Raw genomic sequence first — 16523 nt, 5'->3', positions numbered from 1 at the left:
TATAAATTGCTGTCATTTTTTGGCGTAAAAACCTTTATGTTTTATTCATAGAAATATCTTCTTATCCCATATATTATAGCACTTTACAAAAAAAAAAAAAAGGAATAAATTCAAGTTTATGCATTCAGATTATTCATAAATATAAATTCACAAAATTAATAAACCTTAATTCTTTAATTCCTGAAATAGAAACATTTTAATAATAAAAAAAATCAAATAAAATTTATTTTCTAAACATATATATATATTTATACTTTGATCGATATTATCGGCTGAATACCCATCCCCAAGTAATAAACTATTAAATATTCCAAGACCAGTTTTTTTTTTATGGTTTTCAAATTGTATTTTATAAAAGGGCCGTTAAATTATTTCTGGTTAGTAAATTTAACTCAAGACGGAATTAGCAGTTTCTGCTGACAAATTTATTTAATACCTTGAAGTGTTTGATCATTAAAGAGAAAATAAATAAAAACACATTGACGTACACATATTTGACAGAATTCGACTTACGAGGGATAATTTACATCCTGGGGGGGGTTCATACCAATAAAACAAAATTGTATTTTTTTTTTTATTTGTACAGCATCATTAAAAGATACAAAGAAAATATTATTTAAAAAAGATGATAGTATAAACTTAAAAAAAAAATCATACGATTTTAAAATGGGCCACAAAAAAAATAAATATGTATTTGGCAACAGACTTTTTAAGTGCAATTTAATTTATTTATATTTTTTTGTATTTTTTTTTTTTTTTACTTAGATTTTTATATTATTTTTCCAGTAAGATTTTTTTTTAATTTAATCGTCGATCCATCTGTGAATGTTTGGTTGTCCAATTATAAAAGCAGTGCAAAAATGGAACACACCAAGAGAAACATCAAAAACAAAAAGGAATCACATCCATCGCGTACAAATTAAATCTTCTAAAGTTCTCAACAAATTCCTTTTGTGGCCAAAAAATCTTTTTTTGGGGGAAGGGGGGGTGAGTTGCCATATCGTCCTCTTTTTTTTTTTCATCTGGTTTGAGATAAATCTGGTGGGCGCTTGGAGATAGAGAAGTGAAACTGGTTGGTAACATACAACACAAGGAATAAAAAATGGATATTTAGCTATTTACGTAGAAGTCCCATTTCTTCCACTTTTTAATATTTTAGAAGTATAAGCTTTGAAATTTCAAAGCAGGCTTGTGTTGGCTGTACCGTGTAGAGCAAAGTCTTGCCTGCGAAGGAAGATGTTCTTCGGAGGTCATGGTATCGTCCGTGCCCTTTTATAGCACTTTTTTCCCCCAATAATTCGTTCAGATTGCTTTATGCTTCTTTTAGGCCATCTCGCGATAAAAGGTTTCCTCGTGTCTTTAATTCAAAAAATTACACCATGCAAGATGGGATGAGTCTCATATCAAAACTGGGCATGGTCAACCTCGTCGAGCCAAGATGCTGGGCTGGCCGGGAAATCTGGATATCCACCACTGCTACCGGTTGAAAGATCAGAATTTGGTCCGTTTGCTCCTAAGACTCTCATCGACGGTGGCACCCCTTGGCCACCCTGGCCCATTATACCCAATCCGGCATCTGAAAAGGCGAGGCTTGAGATCAAAGGCTGGTGGCCGGACATTGCCTGTAACGACGCGGGCGACTGAGGGATCCCGTAAGGGCTGTTGGATCTCAGGTCGTGGTACTGGTCTTGTGTTGGGATCCCACCGTGTTCCAGCGCAAAGGCACCATTGCTCCCAGCTTGTCTGCCCAAAGCAGGAGACGTCTCGTTCAGGCTATTGTAAATCCCATTGGAGTGGCTTAGTTCAGACATAGATGGTTCATCTGTTAGGAAGAGAAATGATACTCTAATAAAGCTAATAGATTCATGATTCCATGCACAGGTCCACCCAACGCTCCAGTCCACCCAACGTACTCATCTACGAGACAAGTCCCATTGTCCTATCCACTCATCTCTTTCTAGTCCCCGTTCCATGGGTTTTCACTTCATCCGCTTTGTTGAGCAGCCCCATAACCATTTACTTTGTGAGCAGTTCTAAGGAGGGACTTAAACTCTTGTTTATCAGTAATTGTTTCAAGTATAGTAACAATATCTTCTCTAGACGTCACATTCGTAACAATATGGTATTTGTTACATAGAAACATAGAATCTGCTGGCCGATCAGCCCCATCCGGCCCCCGTCTAGTCTCCCGTTTCTCCTGCTGTAAAGACTCGAACCTTAATCAGTCCTCTTAGATTCAAGAGCCGTCTGTCTATCCCATGCATGCTTAAATTCCCTCACTGTATTACCCTCTACCACTTCTGCTGGGAGGCTGTTCCACTTATCAACCACTCTCCCAGTAAACTAAAACTTCATTATATTCCATCTAAGCCTCTGACCCTCTAGTTTTAGATTATGACCTCTTGTTCTTCTCCTTGAGTGATATATATTACCCTTACTGGAGTCTATGCTCAGGCTTCTTATATGGAAATGAAGATCATTGGGTATAATTTCTATTTTATCTGCAAAATATGCTGAAAATAAAAAAAAGGCTAAAAAAGTCAAAATAATTCTCATTTCCATCCAAAAAAATCTCATAATCCCCACTCTCTGCTCCTCTCAATGAAGAATTCAAGTTAAAATGGTTATTCCTCCCCGTACCCGTAAAGGAGACCTCCGCGTCACTGTCAGGTCCCTCCTCCTGGATACTGTCTTTATCGGATTTGGAACTCCCTCTCGATCTTTTCATGTTCCGGAAATACTGGCCCCATCTTTGTCTCCCGGCATCCTTCTTCAGTCGTTTTTCTTTTGCTCTTCTGTTCTGGAACCAAACCTTCAAAATGCAGAAATATTTTTATTTAAATTCCAAAAAAAGCCCCCAAAAATTTAGTTTTTAAAAAAAATATCATCGATGTGCCGTTACCTTCCAAATGTATTTCTTTAATAAACCTTGAAGTTTTATCCAGTGTTATTTGAGAGATACAAAATATTCAATAATAAAATACTTTTATAACGTAAAATAATTAATATTTTTTTCCCCCTACTTTTTTTTCCCATAAATCTATGCATTTATATATATTTTTTATTTAAGTGTAAACTTGATAAAATATTTTACTTCTCAAAACCCAGAATATTAAGCAACCTTTTTTTAAAAAATAAAAACCTGGATTTTTAATTAAATTATTATACGTTTAATTCAATGATATTATTCTTTTATATATGTTATAAATGTTTATTTATTTTTTTACATTTTTTGCCAAGATGTTATTTATTTCAGAATAATGTAAATAATAAATACAATAATATAGATTTGTGCAGAAGTGAATTTTGCCCTTTTTTTTCTTTGCCTTTAACCCGTATAACACGCTACCCGCGGCTTATGTCGTTTAATATTCACCTGCACGACTCTCATATCCAGCCCGGTCTCCGACGACAGTTGTTCCCTGACGTGTCTGGCGGGTTTGGGAGAATTATTATATGCGTTTTTTAACGTCTCCAGCTGTTTTGCGGTTATTGTGGTTCTTGGCCTTTTCGCGGTGGATTCTGCTTCTGTAATAACGAGAAAAAGAAAAAAATTCAATATTATTTTAGTTCTCACTCCAAATAAAAAAAAGAAAAATCACACAAATCAATTCTTTACATTGTTTTAGGGCAAGCGTTAGCATAAATTTGATCGCGTGTTAGTCCGTAGCATAGAGGGATGGCGTGCGGCGGGCGCACCGTGCTCCCCTGGGTGATGCGGGCGGCTGCAGTGCGTTTGGTTGCAGGGCAGTTTTGGGGAGCATGCAGGGGGCTGCGGCGTTTGTTGGAATTTGGGGTCTGCGCTGTAGGCCGTGGCGGAGCGTCACGGTGTTGCGTTGCCTCTCGATGTGATTTATGGCTGTTTTTGGTGTTGCAGTGCAGCCGCGGCGCTGTTAGTTAGGGTGCAGAGCGGTTATTTATGTGCAGCGGCAGTGCGCTTGGGTTTGACGCAGTGGTTTGCCGCGGGAGGACCGGGTTACCTCTCTGCTTGGCCGTCTCGTAGTCCGCCTTGCACACCAGCCGGCTGTCCTCCATCAGGTAGAACTCGTCCCCGGTGGCCAGCTGCCTCTTACACACGATGCAGGAGAAGCAGTGGAGGTGGTAGACAAACTCCTGGGCCCTTCTCACCACCTGGGTCGGGGGGATGCCCTGTTGGCAGGCCGCACATTTGGTTCCAAACCTCCTATGGGCAAAAAACGACACGGCTACGGTCACCAGGGGCAAATAAATGGCTGCTGCCCTCTGCCAAGACACATTAACTCTTTCCAGTACTTCGTTCTCTTGGCATCAGTCAGTCTGACTATGCCAGATAACTTTCTCCTGCTGTAAAGACTCAAACCTTAATCAGTCGTTGGTCTCGTCTAAGATTCAGGAGCCGTATGTCTATCCCATGCATGTTTAAATAATGCCCTCACTGTATTATCCTCTACCACTTCTGCTGGGAGGCTGCTCCACTTATCTACCACCGCTCAATGATGTTAGCAAAAATTGTGGACCTCTATGCCTTCTGTCGCAGGTTAAATATGTAATTATTATGTATAACTGCCATTGTACAGCACCCTGGAGTCTGTCAGCGCTATACAAAGAAAAATATATAATAATGATAGATGATGAGGCTGTGTTGGCTGCAGTCAGCCATTGGGGTGATGACAAAGTACCAGAAGCTGATTAACCCCATGTAGCATCACATTTGGATTTCATCACTGAATGGTTAATCTATCTCTATGTAATGCTGGAGGGGTACATAGGAATAAGGAGACCCTATTTCAACATGCAAGACAATTCAGGGGTCTTCCTTCTTATAAAAAAGCAATTTTCACACATAACACCAGAAGCCCCTAAAGGAAAAAATATATTGCAATTCAATTTCCCAACACCCACATACTATATTACTGTATGTGCAGACCCTATAGATATGATATGGCAGATAATGCTATAAGTCCCTGTACTGAATCAGCTATAATAAAACATTAAATCAGTTTGGAATACAAAGCAGAATCACAACTGCAGGTTAGAAGTATAATGAAATGTATTGGTCCCTATCCGAATCATTACACAGTGGCTGTGAATGGGTTAATTTTTAAATTGAATAAGGAATCTGGATTGTAATTCTGATGCTGTGGGTCTGTACTACAATCCCCATCATGCAGAGATAACCAGAGGTTGCATGATGGCAGTTGTAGTCTGCACACCCAAAAGCTGGCTATGGGGTATCTATACAATTTGGAATTTTGGCAAAAATGCCCCAAAACCAGTATACAGACCAATTGTCAGATATAGAATGAAGTTTGGATTAAGCTCTGGTCTTCAAATTGATATATTTAAAAAAAAATCTAATTTACAACCCAGGCTAATGGGGATTAATTATTTAATTTGCTTTATTATTTATTATTTATTTAATACAAATTGTAATTATTTTATTTATTAAAATATAAATATATATATATATTATAACATAGTACTTATATCCAGTCTTCACAATTAAATTATTCCAATAAATCATAGATGGCATCCTTAGTATATATTTCTATATCATTTTAGCCTTTCCTAAAGATCTCTTCCATTTTTCCAACTGCTACAAAATCCTTTATTTTTGTACAAAAAAAATAAATATATAAATAAATAAATAACAAAGTCACCATTTTAAATCCATGCCATTTACCCTAACCAGTTAATCCCAGATTCTATGGAGCATTTTAGCAGTTAATTATTAATACAATAGAGTATATTATATATAATTAATGTATATAATACTGTATGCAAATAATATTTAATATGCCTAAATGTTAATGAATACATATATTAAATATGCTATATAAATAATATACATAATATACAAAGCTATCGAAATATATATGTATATTAAATACATACAATATATTTTAGTATATATCATTTAATATAATAATAATGTTATAATAATATTTGTAATATTGTTTAATATGTTTTATATATATATATATAGACATATATATATATTTGTGTGTGTGTTAGAATCTTATGTAATATTGACACAAAATTCGTAATAACAATATTTTATAATAACAATCATGACAATAATATAACAATAATAATAATTTTATAATCATAGTTTTAATATTGTTTAATATGTTTAATATATATGTTTGTGTGTGTTAGAATCTTATGTAATATTAACACAAAATTCGTAATTTTCAGTTTCTATTTTTAACTTTTTTCTACAAAAATATTCCAGCAAGCAATATACATCATGCTTTACATTATAAATCAACCTGTTAGACAAGCTATTGTAGCCATTGCACTTGGATTATTAATAATGTATTAATGGCTCATTGTACAGGGCCCCTGCTCCCAGGACTTACTTGAAGAAGTCGTCCTTACAGTACACGCTGTCCCCTCTGCTGAAGCATTTCTCTGCCAGCTGCACTTGACAGTCATGGCATTTTAAACATTTGCTGTGCCAGTGTCTGTCCAAAACCTTCAGGATGAATCTGTCTACAATATGCTGATTGCAGCCAGCACACAGGGGGATCTCTGCAAAATAAAGGGGGCAAAGCCATGAGCATCTCAAATCCTACCCTCCATCCCAGAATTAGTCCACAATTCACACAATTTCAGCCGCAGTCCACAAGATAAACATTTAACCATTCTTAATTATTTTTATTTATTATTTTGTTTTATATTTTTTTACAGATTTCAGCAATATAAATATAATACATTTATTTTCACTTGCAAAGTATCTTTTTTAAATTAAAATAAATGCTAGAAGTGAAAAATATTCTATAATTCAACAGTGTATATGTGAAAGGGAGCAAAATATCCACAAACGTGTTTTTTAACCCATCAATACCAGCAGGTTTGGTAACAAAAATAAACAGTTTACTGGGGCTTTATAGAATGCAACGTTTTACAATAGATCAAAGTAAGATAGCAGAGAGATTTATTAAGAGATGAGCGCTTCTTCCTACGAAACAAATGGAATGCATTCGATTGTAAACTCCCAAGAATTGGGTCTAGGTTGCAATTAACCCATGTTGTACAGCGCTGCAGAATGTGTTTGCGCTATATTCATGCTGCTGATGAGGAAAAAAGGGTCACTATTATAATAGTCATGTTATATCTTCAACAAAAGCTCATTCTACTTGAACATACAAATATATATTTTTTTCATGTAGCCTGCTCAGTGACAGATCTTACCCTGGCCAACAATACGTTGAATATGGTCAGATTCAGAAATGGAAAGGAAACACTTGTCATAAACTGGTAATGTTTAGGTTAAATGATAAAATAAAATAAAAAATTTGAATTATTGCAGCATTTTGTTAAGATGTAACTATCCGGTGTTATAAAGATTTATTAAAGAATTATTCAATAATAGGTGAAGGGACTTATGACTTTAAGGTTCCTGATAGACAGCAATAGAATTAAAGCTTTCTGCCAACTAGAAAACAAATAACCCTTTTCTGTCCAGTTCCAAGATAAGGCATAACTAACCCCAGATATTAATATTATTAAATACCCAGTCAGGAAAATGCCTTACTTTTCATCTTGAAATCCAAAAAGTTATAAAACTGTCTTCTCCTTTCTGTTATCAGTAGGTCACAAGCTGGTGGATATTTGGTCATTTGCCTCAAAATTGCCCTCCTCCTCCTCCCATGAATGTCTCAGGTCATCCTAAGTGAGGTGCAGGTGACCATGAGGAGCATTGTCAGGTATGAATAGTCATGGTGCTAATGAAGGCACAATAAGGTTGGACTTTAAATACCGTAGTCTCAGTCATTATCAGGATGGCCAACCAGATCTTCAGGGTGGACTTTCCAATCACACCTGACAATTAAACCTCTGGAGGCTGGTGGGAATCCACAGTGTGGACCACACAGACTGAGCAGACACATCTCACCCAAGGATGCCATTGTCTCCTGCTCAGGAAATGGTCAATCAAAGTATTAGCTCCAGAATATAGCCCCAGGTCCAAACATTACCTGATCTGGCATATCATGGGTGATAGGAATTGGGGTATTTAATAATAATTATGACTAAGAAATTAGAAATTCCTAGAATAAAATGGATTTAAAGTCCTGGGTCCCTCCCCTATCCATCTATTTGTCGATCTATCCATCTATCTATCTATCTATCTATCTATCTATCTATCTATCCATCTATCTATCTATTTATCTATCTATTAATCTATCTCCATATCAATTTATATTTATATAATCTCATTCTATTTGATATATATATATATATATATATATATATATAATACATGTTTTGAGATAAGCTGTTTATTTGTTTGCATACAACTTTATGGATGCTGCAGACTCTCATTCTATAGTTTATATATATTATATATAAGAACCTTTGAAAAATAAGCAAAAGTTAAATTCCCTTGTTAGTGTTAATACACGGTTTAACCATTTCCCTTAAAAAAAAAACAACAACCCCCCCCCCCCAATTATTTATCCTCTTGTTGGGGGATCAGTAATACCCTCCTTGCCCCTTTTCTAGCACTCAAACTGTTAATGTTGCCCCGAGGTCACTTAACTCATGTCCCTCTCTTATTGATAATTGCAACAGGTAACCTAACGCCGGAGGCACACACATCTACAGTGAGCAACCTGACCGGTATGTCAGAGGGGGGTGAATATTGGGGTACTGTTTTATTGATTATATTGGAGCTTTGCATAAATAATGATCATATCCAGCTTAAATAATATATGCAAAGTGGGCATTAGAGGAGTGGGGGGCACAGGTAACCAGGTGGAGGGGGCAGGTTTGCCTCTGTGTATTTAAATATTTATTTGGCTGAATCCTGACACAGCTCAGCATTATGATAAAGTGACTCTTTGCTTTTGTCTAAGGGATGTCTGATGAAAATTTAATGATTTCTTTTAAATGAGCCGATTTTGGCAACAAACCCCCACTTCCTCCTAAATACGACTTTTATCTTTTAAAATGTGTCGAAATTAAGTACAAATCCACGAACTTCCATGTACTGCTAATTTACCAAAGCAGCAGTCATAATAATAATAATAACAACAATAATAATAATAATAATAATAATAATAATAAATATAATAAAAGTAAAAGTAATGATAACATAGCAATGTTGATAATGTCATAAAAATAACAATAACAACAACAATAATAATAAAGTAATATTTGTTAATCTTAGAATAATACACTTCAACTTTAATTATATTAATTGATCAAAATTTATAATGCTTTTCGTGCCTCGTTTTATTCAAAACAGATATAAATTAAAACAATTATAGATACATCGCAACTAATTTCTTTTTTCCCCTACTTAAATTTGTGATAGATTTAGTAAGGTTCAGCTTAATTTTTGCTGCTTAGAATGTTAGCATTGTTTCTGCTAAACTACTAAAAATACTTAAAAACATGATATCAAAGTAAATTTGTTTTAAAGAAATTGTCATAATTTTGGTGGAAATGTTATAACTGTTATAACGAGATTTATGTTGGGGACACGATTAATAATGTAAAAAATTATTATATCATATTCTATTATTTGAATTTAAATTATTAAGGCATTTTTAATTTCTTCTCCTCCTCTTATTTTATCTGGATATTTTCTTTTTTCGGAGTATTTGAATTTTCTTTACAAAATTCCATTTAAATCCGTTACAATTTCACATTTATCCAAAGACAGATCTAAGCTTATGTGACTTCAAACTAACCCCTAATTCTGGCAGGGGTTAATTGCAATGCATTCTAAAATAAAAATAATAAATATAATACATTTGACAGAAGAGATAGAATATAAAAATACTGTGAAAGGCAAAAACAAATAAAATTCGATTGGTATTTTTTTTGTTAAATTAATGTATCAAATACAACACATTATAATTTATGATTTACAGCCAAAATATAAAATATTCTGCCTCAGTTTTATACAGAAGCTAAGTTCTAAAATATAAATACATTAACTTAAAATTATAGATTGTGAGCCCTCTTTTTTCATCCCTAATATTTTTTTCAATTTAATGTCTGCTGAGAAGGAAAAATGAATTAGTATTTTTATGGATAATTAATGGAAAATAAAACAATTATATATTTCAATTATTTTTGTAGCAGAATATGCAATGAAAGGAATCCTGTGATGTGTTATTAACATTAGTGAATATGGAAAGAAAAACTGATTTTTTTAAAATTAACTAGAATTTTTAAAATTAATTTCCAATATTCTTGCAATTTTCGCTAAAGGCTACGATATATTGATGATGTTTACAAACCTTTTCGAAGATCAGCATTCTGTGCAAGCAAGGCAAAAAGCATATCAGTGTTCCCTGATTCCTTACTAGCATTTAGTTCCTTCAAAGCATCCATCTTGCATCCTCTTGACTTCCCCAAAAACTCTCGAATATTAGCTTTTTTCCCCTCAATATTATAATGAAAAAACAAAATTTTTTTTTTTGAATATTTAAGGCTCTTCCTGGTTGCTTGACATTAAAACAGATCCATAGGTCCACGTTTAGTGGTTGGAGAGCTGGAATGGGAGCACATGCTGTGTCTTGGCTGGTGGGTGCTATAGACTGGCAGGTGCAGAAGAGGGAGCAGTAAGGAGATAAGAAGAGCCCTATCCCTGGTGACTAGGAGCTCATACTGTACAGGAGATAGACTGTACAGGAGATAGGATATCATTATACAGGCTGTATGTACTGAGGCTTACAGAGGCCAGAACCAAGGAGCCTCACCAGAGGCAACAACACTATTTGTCAATTTAATGTGGGCTGGAAAAATATATGAATAATACACATTGTCTCAGAAGCCCCCCCTGATCCTGCTTCTTAAAGGGGAACACATTCCTATTTTTGCAGAATGTACTTCCCTGATACCAAAAACACAGCGATCTTATTATCTTAAGTGGTTATTTAAAATGTATATACTGTCTGTTCAAGTGGGCTGGGTGAGAATTAACCCCCTTCCTCTCCAACACGAATGATCTAGTACCCCAAAGAGGTCTTCAGAATAAAGGGTTTTTGGGGGGTTATTTTTGATAAAATATTTTTGGGATAAGACCAATTATTTGAGATTCCATGGACTATAAGGGTACTTTTCAAATAATGTTATGTTGATGTTTAACTATAAATTATATATTACTTAAAAAAAATATCCTAGCCCTATGTGTTGTCCTAGGTGCCCATGCTGATTAGCAATTCCTGAACTTTAACATTTTTTATTGTGAATTTTGCTACAGATATGTACGGAAAATAAGTGTATAGTTATATTTATGTTCATGTATTTGATTTATATTTTCCATAGATCAGTATTCCAGACTAATTTTCCCTATGGAACCCTATAAGGCTCTGTACATGCATAGAATTGGGGGGGATATGATAAATTTGCCCAGCACAGGTGGGGGTTACAGAGAGGTATATTTAGCAGGTGGTAAATATCCATCCTCAGGGGTTCTTTGAAATAACTGTGTACTCAAGGAGCCCCAGGCAGCTCCTTAAAGCCTCCAATAAGTCAGAACCCTGATAAATCCAATTGACAGATCTTTGGAGCAATAAAGGTGTCTGGGAAATCAGGTCTTAGTGCCTGGATGGAGGCTGCAGATGAATTTAAAATCAATGCTCCATTTGCCTACATTTTCAGAGTATATGAAACACATTTTGGTGAAAGGTGGGAGATGTTTCACAGTTATATCCAACTTTTAGTCTTTAATAATAATTTTAGGTGCTATGTGATCTGACAGCTTTGAAGGAGTCAGGCGACACTAATGCAATAAAATGAGGCAAGAAAAATGGGTGTTTGCTCAGCTTGGGGCCAGGGGGGAGGCTTGATTTCTTGCCCCTGCCATGGGGAGCTATAGAGGGAGTTTAAACCACTATAGGGCAGCCCTGAGCTCCCCTACACTGGCAGAGAAGGGGTTACTGATAGCTGTCAGTCTCACTTATTATACCCCAATGTATATAGGCCATAAATGTCTGTGTGTGTACATAGTAGATCATTTAATTCTATATATATATATATATATATATATAATATATATATATATATATATATATATGCACTACATATGCAGTTAGGTATAAATGGTTCAGGTACCTATTCATACAGTGTACCTGATGCTGTGTATGTGTGGATACTGTAACACATTTCATTTTATTATTTCCCTTGGAAAGGTTTAGATCACAATAAATCCCTAAGCACATGGCCTGGAGGTATATTTTATATAACTGCATCCAGTAATTTAGACCAGAGCTGCCAGCCAATGTGGGTTTCGTGTTACCAGCTCAGAGCCAGTATTAAACCTGTAGCAGGTACTGGGGGTGGGGTAGCTTGCAGCAGGAGAGGGTATGGGGAAGAGTGATGGAGGGTAGAGGGTATGGGGAGGGGTGATGGAAGGTAGAGGGTATGGGGAGGGGTGATTGAGTGTAGAGGGTATGGGGAGGGGTGATGGAGGGTAGAGGGTATGGGCAGGGGTGATGGAGGCTAGAGGGTATGGGGAGGGGTGATTGAGTGTAGAGGGTATGAAGAGGGGTGATGGAGGGTACAGGGTATGAGGAGGGGTGATGGAGGGGAGAGGGAATAGGGAGAGAGTGATGAAGGGTAGAGGGTATGAGAGGGGTAGATGAAAGGTAAAGAGGTATGGGGAGGTGGTGATGGAGGGTGGAGGGTATGGGGTTTTGATATAAAGAAAGTATGGGGTAACGGTGGTAGCATGTGGAGAGTAAATGGTATGGGAGTGGAAGGTATAGAGGTAATGTATGTTGAAGGTATGAAGCCCCTAGGAATTGACACAGCACCAGTTGGGGGGTTGTTTCAGCTGGAAAATGGAGGAAATGGGCCTTGGGCAAATGAAAGCCAGTGGTAGGTTGGGGAAATGGGGCAAATGTGGGCATCACTGAGGATACAGGGATCAGCAAGGATGGAGAGGTAAGTGAAGCATATTTGGGTGAGAGTGCAGAGGAGATATCCCCTAAAACTGAGAGAGGGTAACAGCTGAGGGTGAGAATCGGGTATTGGTAAGGTAAGGAGGGGCAGATGAGATGAACTGGGGGATAAGAGCCACAGGTTTGGTTGTTATATTGGGCATTTGTATATATATATATATATATATATATATATATATATATATATATATATATATATATATATATATATATATATATATATATATATATATATATATATATATATATATATATATATATATATATCCATATCATCATATAGCATAAGCAGAGTGGGTGTCTTACAATCTGAAGGGGAGAACAAAATAACTTAATTCTGGTCATTAACACGTATCATTTTATCTCTAATATTATCTTTAACCTACAAATATATCTCAGTATACAAACATTCCAGCTATAATTAATTGACTTCCAATGATCTAATACCAGAATATAATTGTCTTGCCTTATTTTAACCCTGTGTTTACCATGGGTTAATCCTCCAGAAACCTTTCTTTCCCCACATATTTTCCTATTTATACATTTTTTCTAAATTAATATTCATTTTCATGCTTAGATAATTATGGGCAAACCTTAAACATATCGTGAACATATCAAAATCTTTTTACGATGTTCAATGGAAATGTGTCTTTTTTCTTTAAAAACTAGTATTTTAACAGCATCAGATTTAACAGATTGTATGAAAATCACCCTAAATTTGCAGTTTTTTTCTGTACAAAGTTTTGCCAATTGTGCTCCTAAATCATTCACAAATTATATTATTATTATTATTATTCTTAATCCCGATGAGCTTTCAAATTGAGACACATCCAGACAATTCTTAATTCTTATTTAAGATAATACTGACTTAACATTATTACGGTAAAAAAAAAAAACATTATCCTTGACATATTTGTAAAAGAATCGCTAAATAAATAACATTTTAAATAAATATCCATATTTGAGTTAATATACTGTAACAGATGGCACCCAACGTCTGCACCTAACCTCCCATAAATTAATTTCATCAGTTTAGTTTGAGCGAAACTAAATGTTTAACAATTTTGTATCAAGCAGAATGTTATATTTTTGCAAAATTCTTTAAAAAACAATTATTTACTTTTTTACGGGTGTGGTAATTTTAATCATTTTAAATTTTTTTTAAAGAATTTCAAACTATTTATTGCTTATTTTTAACACAATATTATAAGGGGTTTGTTTTGGGGTTTCTTGTTAATAAAAACATGTAATTTAATTCTCATATTGACATGCTCCCAGATAAAGAAGACATTGCATTACAAACTGCCACCAATGGAGGATTAACCCTTTAGTTCCCATGAATGGCAAAACACCTGTTAGTTTACAAGCAGATCACTTGTCAGTTTGTGTGGTTATTGTGGCAACATTGTAGCAAACAGTGGATGCCCCAGGGGGGGTGACAGGTTGGGCTTAGACACTGTCTGGTTAGGGGTAAGAGGGGGATTTGAAAGGACAAAAGAAGGGGGGTGGGCAGGTTTTTATCTGATACTTTGAAGGGTTGGATGTTCCAACAGCCCTGGCTGGGCATCTGTGCAGATCTGCTCCTGACAATACAACTCATTAGTAATTCACAAGCAAACAACCAGCTAGGAAGGGAAATGTTACCCCTTGTAGCTTTCTGTTTAACCCCTCTCCAAAAAACAACAGGGGCACAAAAAGACATCATAATGTTAAAATCCCCATCCAACAGGGGCAAATCTTCATATTATGTGATGTATACTCAAAATCAAATAGAGTTTTCTAACAATGTAAAAATAACTTTTAATAAATAAGTAATTTTAACCAATGCAGCTTGATCCCTGATAAAGAATACCCTGTAAAATTGTCACGTTGTTGCAATGATAGCTCTGTTTGCTTTTTTACTTAATTTACATCACCAGTGACATTTAATAGAACCATTAATTATCATAATTACATTATCTGTTCTGCTGCTGGTATAACATAAGCTTCAATTTCACGGTCTGTCATTCACTGATTTGCTTATTTATTTGGGTAAAGCCCATGACAAATTGGTAAATTTGGACAACCACCCAAGGAAAAGACAAATTCTATATATTTATATAGATATTAGATATATTCTTACCTGAGCTGCTGGTCAGACCAAACATACTTGAAGACTTCTGAGTGTTTGTCCTCATTTTATCCAGCAACATCTTGAGAAAAATAGAAAATCTTGTTTTTTGCTTCTGTCAAATAAAAAAAAAAAAGGAATCTCCAGGTATCAATGTTCTAGCAAAACAGCTTTAATCTGTCCTAAAATTCTGCAAACTGTATTGGAGAACACATCCCTCCCTGTGTCCTAAATAGCCAAATGAGGAGTTATCTGGACTGGTGAAACCCAATATACTTCTTAAGTAACTGAAGATGGAGAGAGATCCTACTCCAAGGCTTGTAAACTGTGAGTTTAACTAAGAGGCTTCCAGGTTGTAAGAGGTTGCTTGGGGGGTGAGTGGATGGTGGGGAGATGTGTTGTCCAAGATGCTGATGTCCTGTTGGAGTGGAGGATGAGGAGCAGGGCTTTTTTTAGAGAGGAGAAGTGGAGTGTTTGGTGTCAGGTGACCTCTGTCTTCACTTTGCTCCTTGGCTCAGCTCTCAGCTCTGTCCATGGTGCTGAATGGACCCTTTAACCAGGAGGGCATTATCTATAGTGGCTTCTCCCCACATGCTACATACCCATACACGTGTCCAGCATTCACTCCAACACAAAGGATTCAGAGGGGACACCAGCTTCAGCTTATTGTCTTTATGCAAATGTCACCCTTTCGTTAAAATTCATGTCTTTTGTCCGCTTAACAAAAGTAACAAAGCACTTTATTGTGCCTTCACCCCATTCACTTGTCTGTTAGAGTTGTCTTTCAAAATGGGAAAAAAAGGGGAAAAATACTTTTTTTTCTGTAGGGATTACATTTGGTTTAAGTGCCACTTTTTGTATAGTTATCATTATTTAATGTATTTAATATATTAATATATACATATTTTGTGAATATATATATATTCAGAAAATAATCAATTAAATAGGTAATGTTAACAGTGTGGGAAAAAATATGTTATTATATTATTATATGTATTTATACTATTTCATTTATGTTATTATTATTGTTATTTATTATACGGTACATTCCCAAATTAATGCTTTAAATTTGAAATGTTAAAAACATATATTATTAGATATTTTTTAATATATTATGCATAAAATAAAAAATGTTAAAAAAACATACTCTTATATATTTTTAGTTGATTATGCATGAAATAGGATATGTTAACAGTGTTGAAAATGAGTAATGCAATTATATTTCTTATCCATTTTCCATGCATTATTGTGTTTTGTGATTTATTGAAAATATAGCTTATTTAATAAAGAGGCACACATATATTTATTAAATATATAAAGAAATCTCGAAATTGGCTAAGCCTGCTAAGAATATATATACATATGAAATATCTGTATAAGTCTGTCTATTATTATATAATGGGCGTGTGTGCATATATATATATATATATATATATATAAGGTGTATGCAAATGCGAGTTTATGCAAATGTAATTAATTTTGAATTACGAAAGAGTAGATGGATGTTTTAT

At 35.0% G+C, this 16523-nt stretch overlaps 1 protein-coding gene across 3 annotated transcripts; it reads right to left on the bottom strand.

The window, feature by feature from the left end:
• Positions 1-1403: 1403 nt before the first annotated feature.
• Positions 1404-15094, bottom strand: LOC149277416 (LIM/homeobox protein Lhx3). 3 transcript variants are annotated; one of them, XM_089502877.1, is made up of 6 exons: positions 15025-15094; positions 6342-6513; positions 3981-4183; positions 3377-3528; positions 2641-2812; positions 1404-1822 (listed from the first exon to the last, which is right to left on the bottom strand). In XM_089502877.1, exons 1-6 carry the CDS (start codon positions 15092-15094, stop codon positions 1404-1406), a joined length of 1188 nt encoding a protein of 395 aa, XP_089359003.1. The 3 variants fall into 3 exon arrangements, with proteins under 3 accessions (XP_089359003.1, XP_089359004.1, XP_089359002.1); XM_089502878.1 differs by having other exon boundaries at positions 6342-6545; positions 15060-15094; XM_089502876.1 differs by lacking the exon at positions 15025-15094 and adding an exon at positions 10236-10329.
• Positions 15095-16523: the final 1429 nt, after the last annotated feature.

The sequence above is a fragment of the Sceloporus occidentalis genome, unplaced genomic scaffold (assembly GCF_023333645.1).
Source record: "Sceloporus occidentalis isolate IW3139 unplaced genomic scaffold, rSceOcc1.0.p SCAF_214, whole genome shotgun sequence".
In the NCBI taxonomy this organism is placed as follows: Eukaryota; Metazoa; Chordata; class Lepidosauria; order Squamata; family Phrynosomatidae; genus Sceloporus; species Sceloporus occidentalis.
Note: the sequence above shows the minus strand (reverse complement) of the source record. Positions and strands in the feature narration are given on the sequence as shown.

What these genes read in the sequence shown, in the direction of transcription:
- LOC149277416 (XM_089502876.1), bottom strand. Translation starts at nt 10,329, where the DNA reads ATGGATGCTTTGAAGGAACTAAATGCTAGTAAGGAATCAGGGAACACT. An exon ending in GAATGCTGATCTTCGAAAAG is followed by an intron (nt 6,514 to 10,235) that starts GTTTGTAAACAT and finishes TTTATTTTGCAG; the next exon opens with AGATCCCCCTGTGTGCTGGC. An exon ending in TGTAAGGACGACTTCTTCAA is followed by an intron (nt 4,184 to 6,341) that starts GTAAGTCCTGGG and finishes TTTTGCCCATAG; the next exon opens with GAGGTTTGGAACCAAATGTG.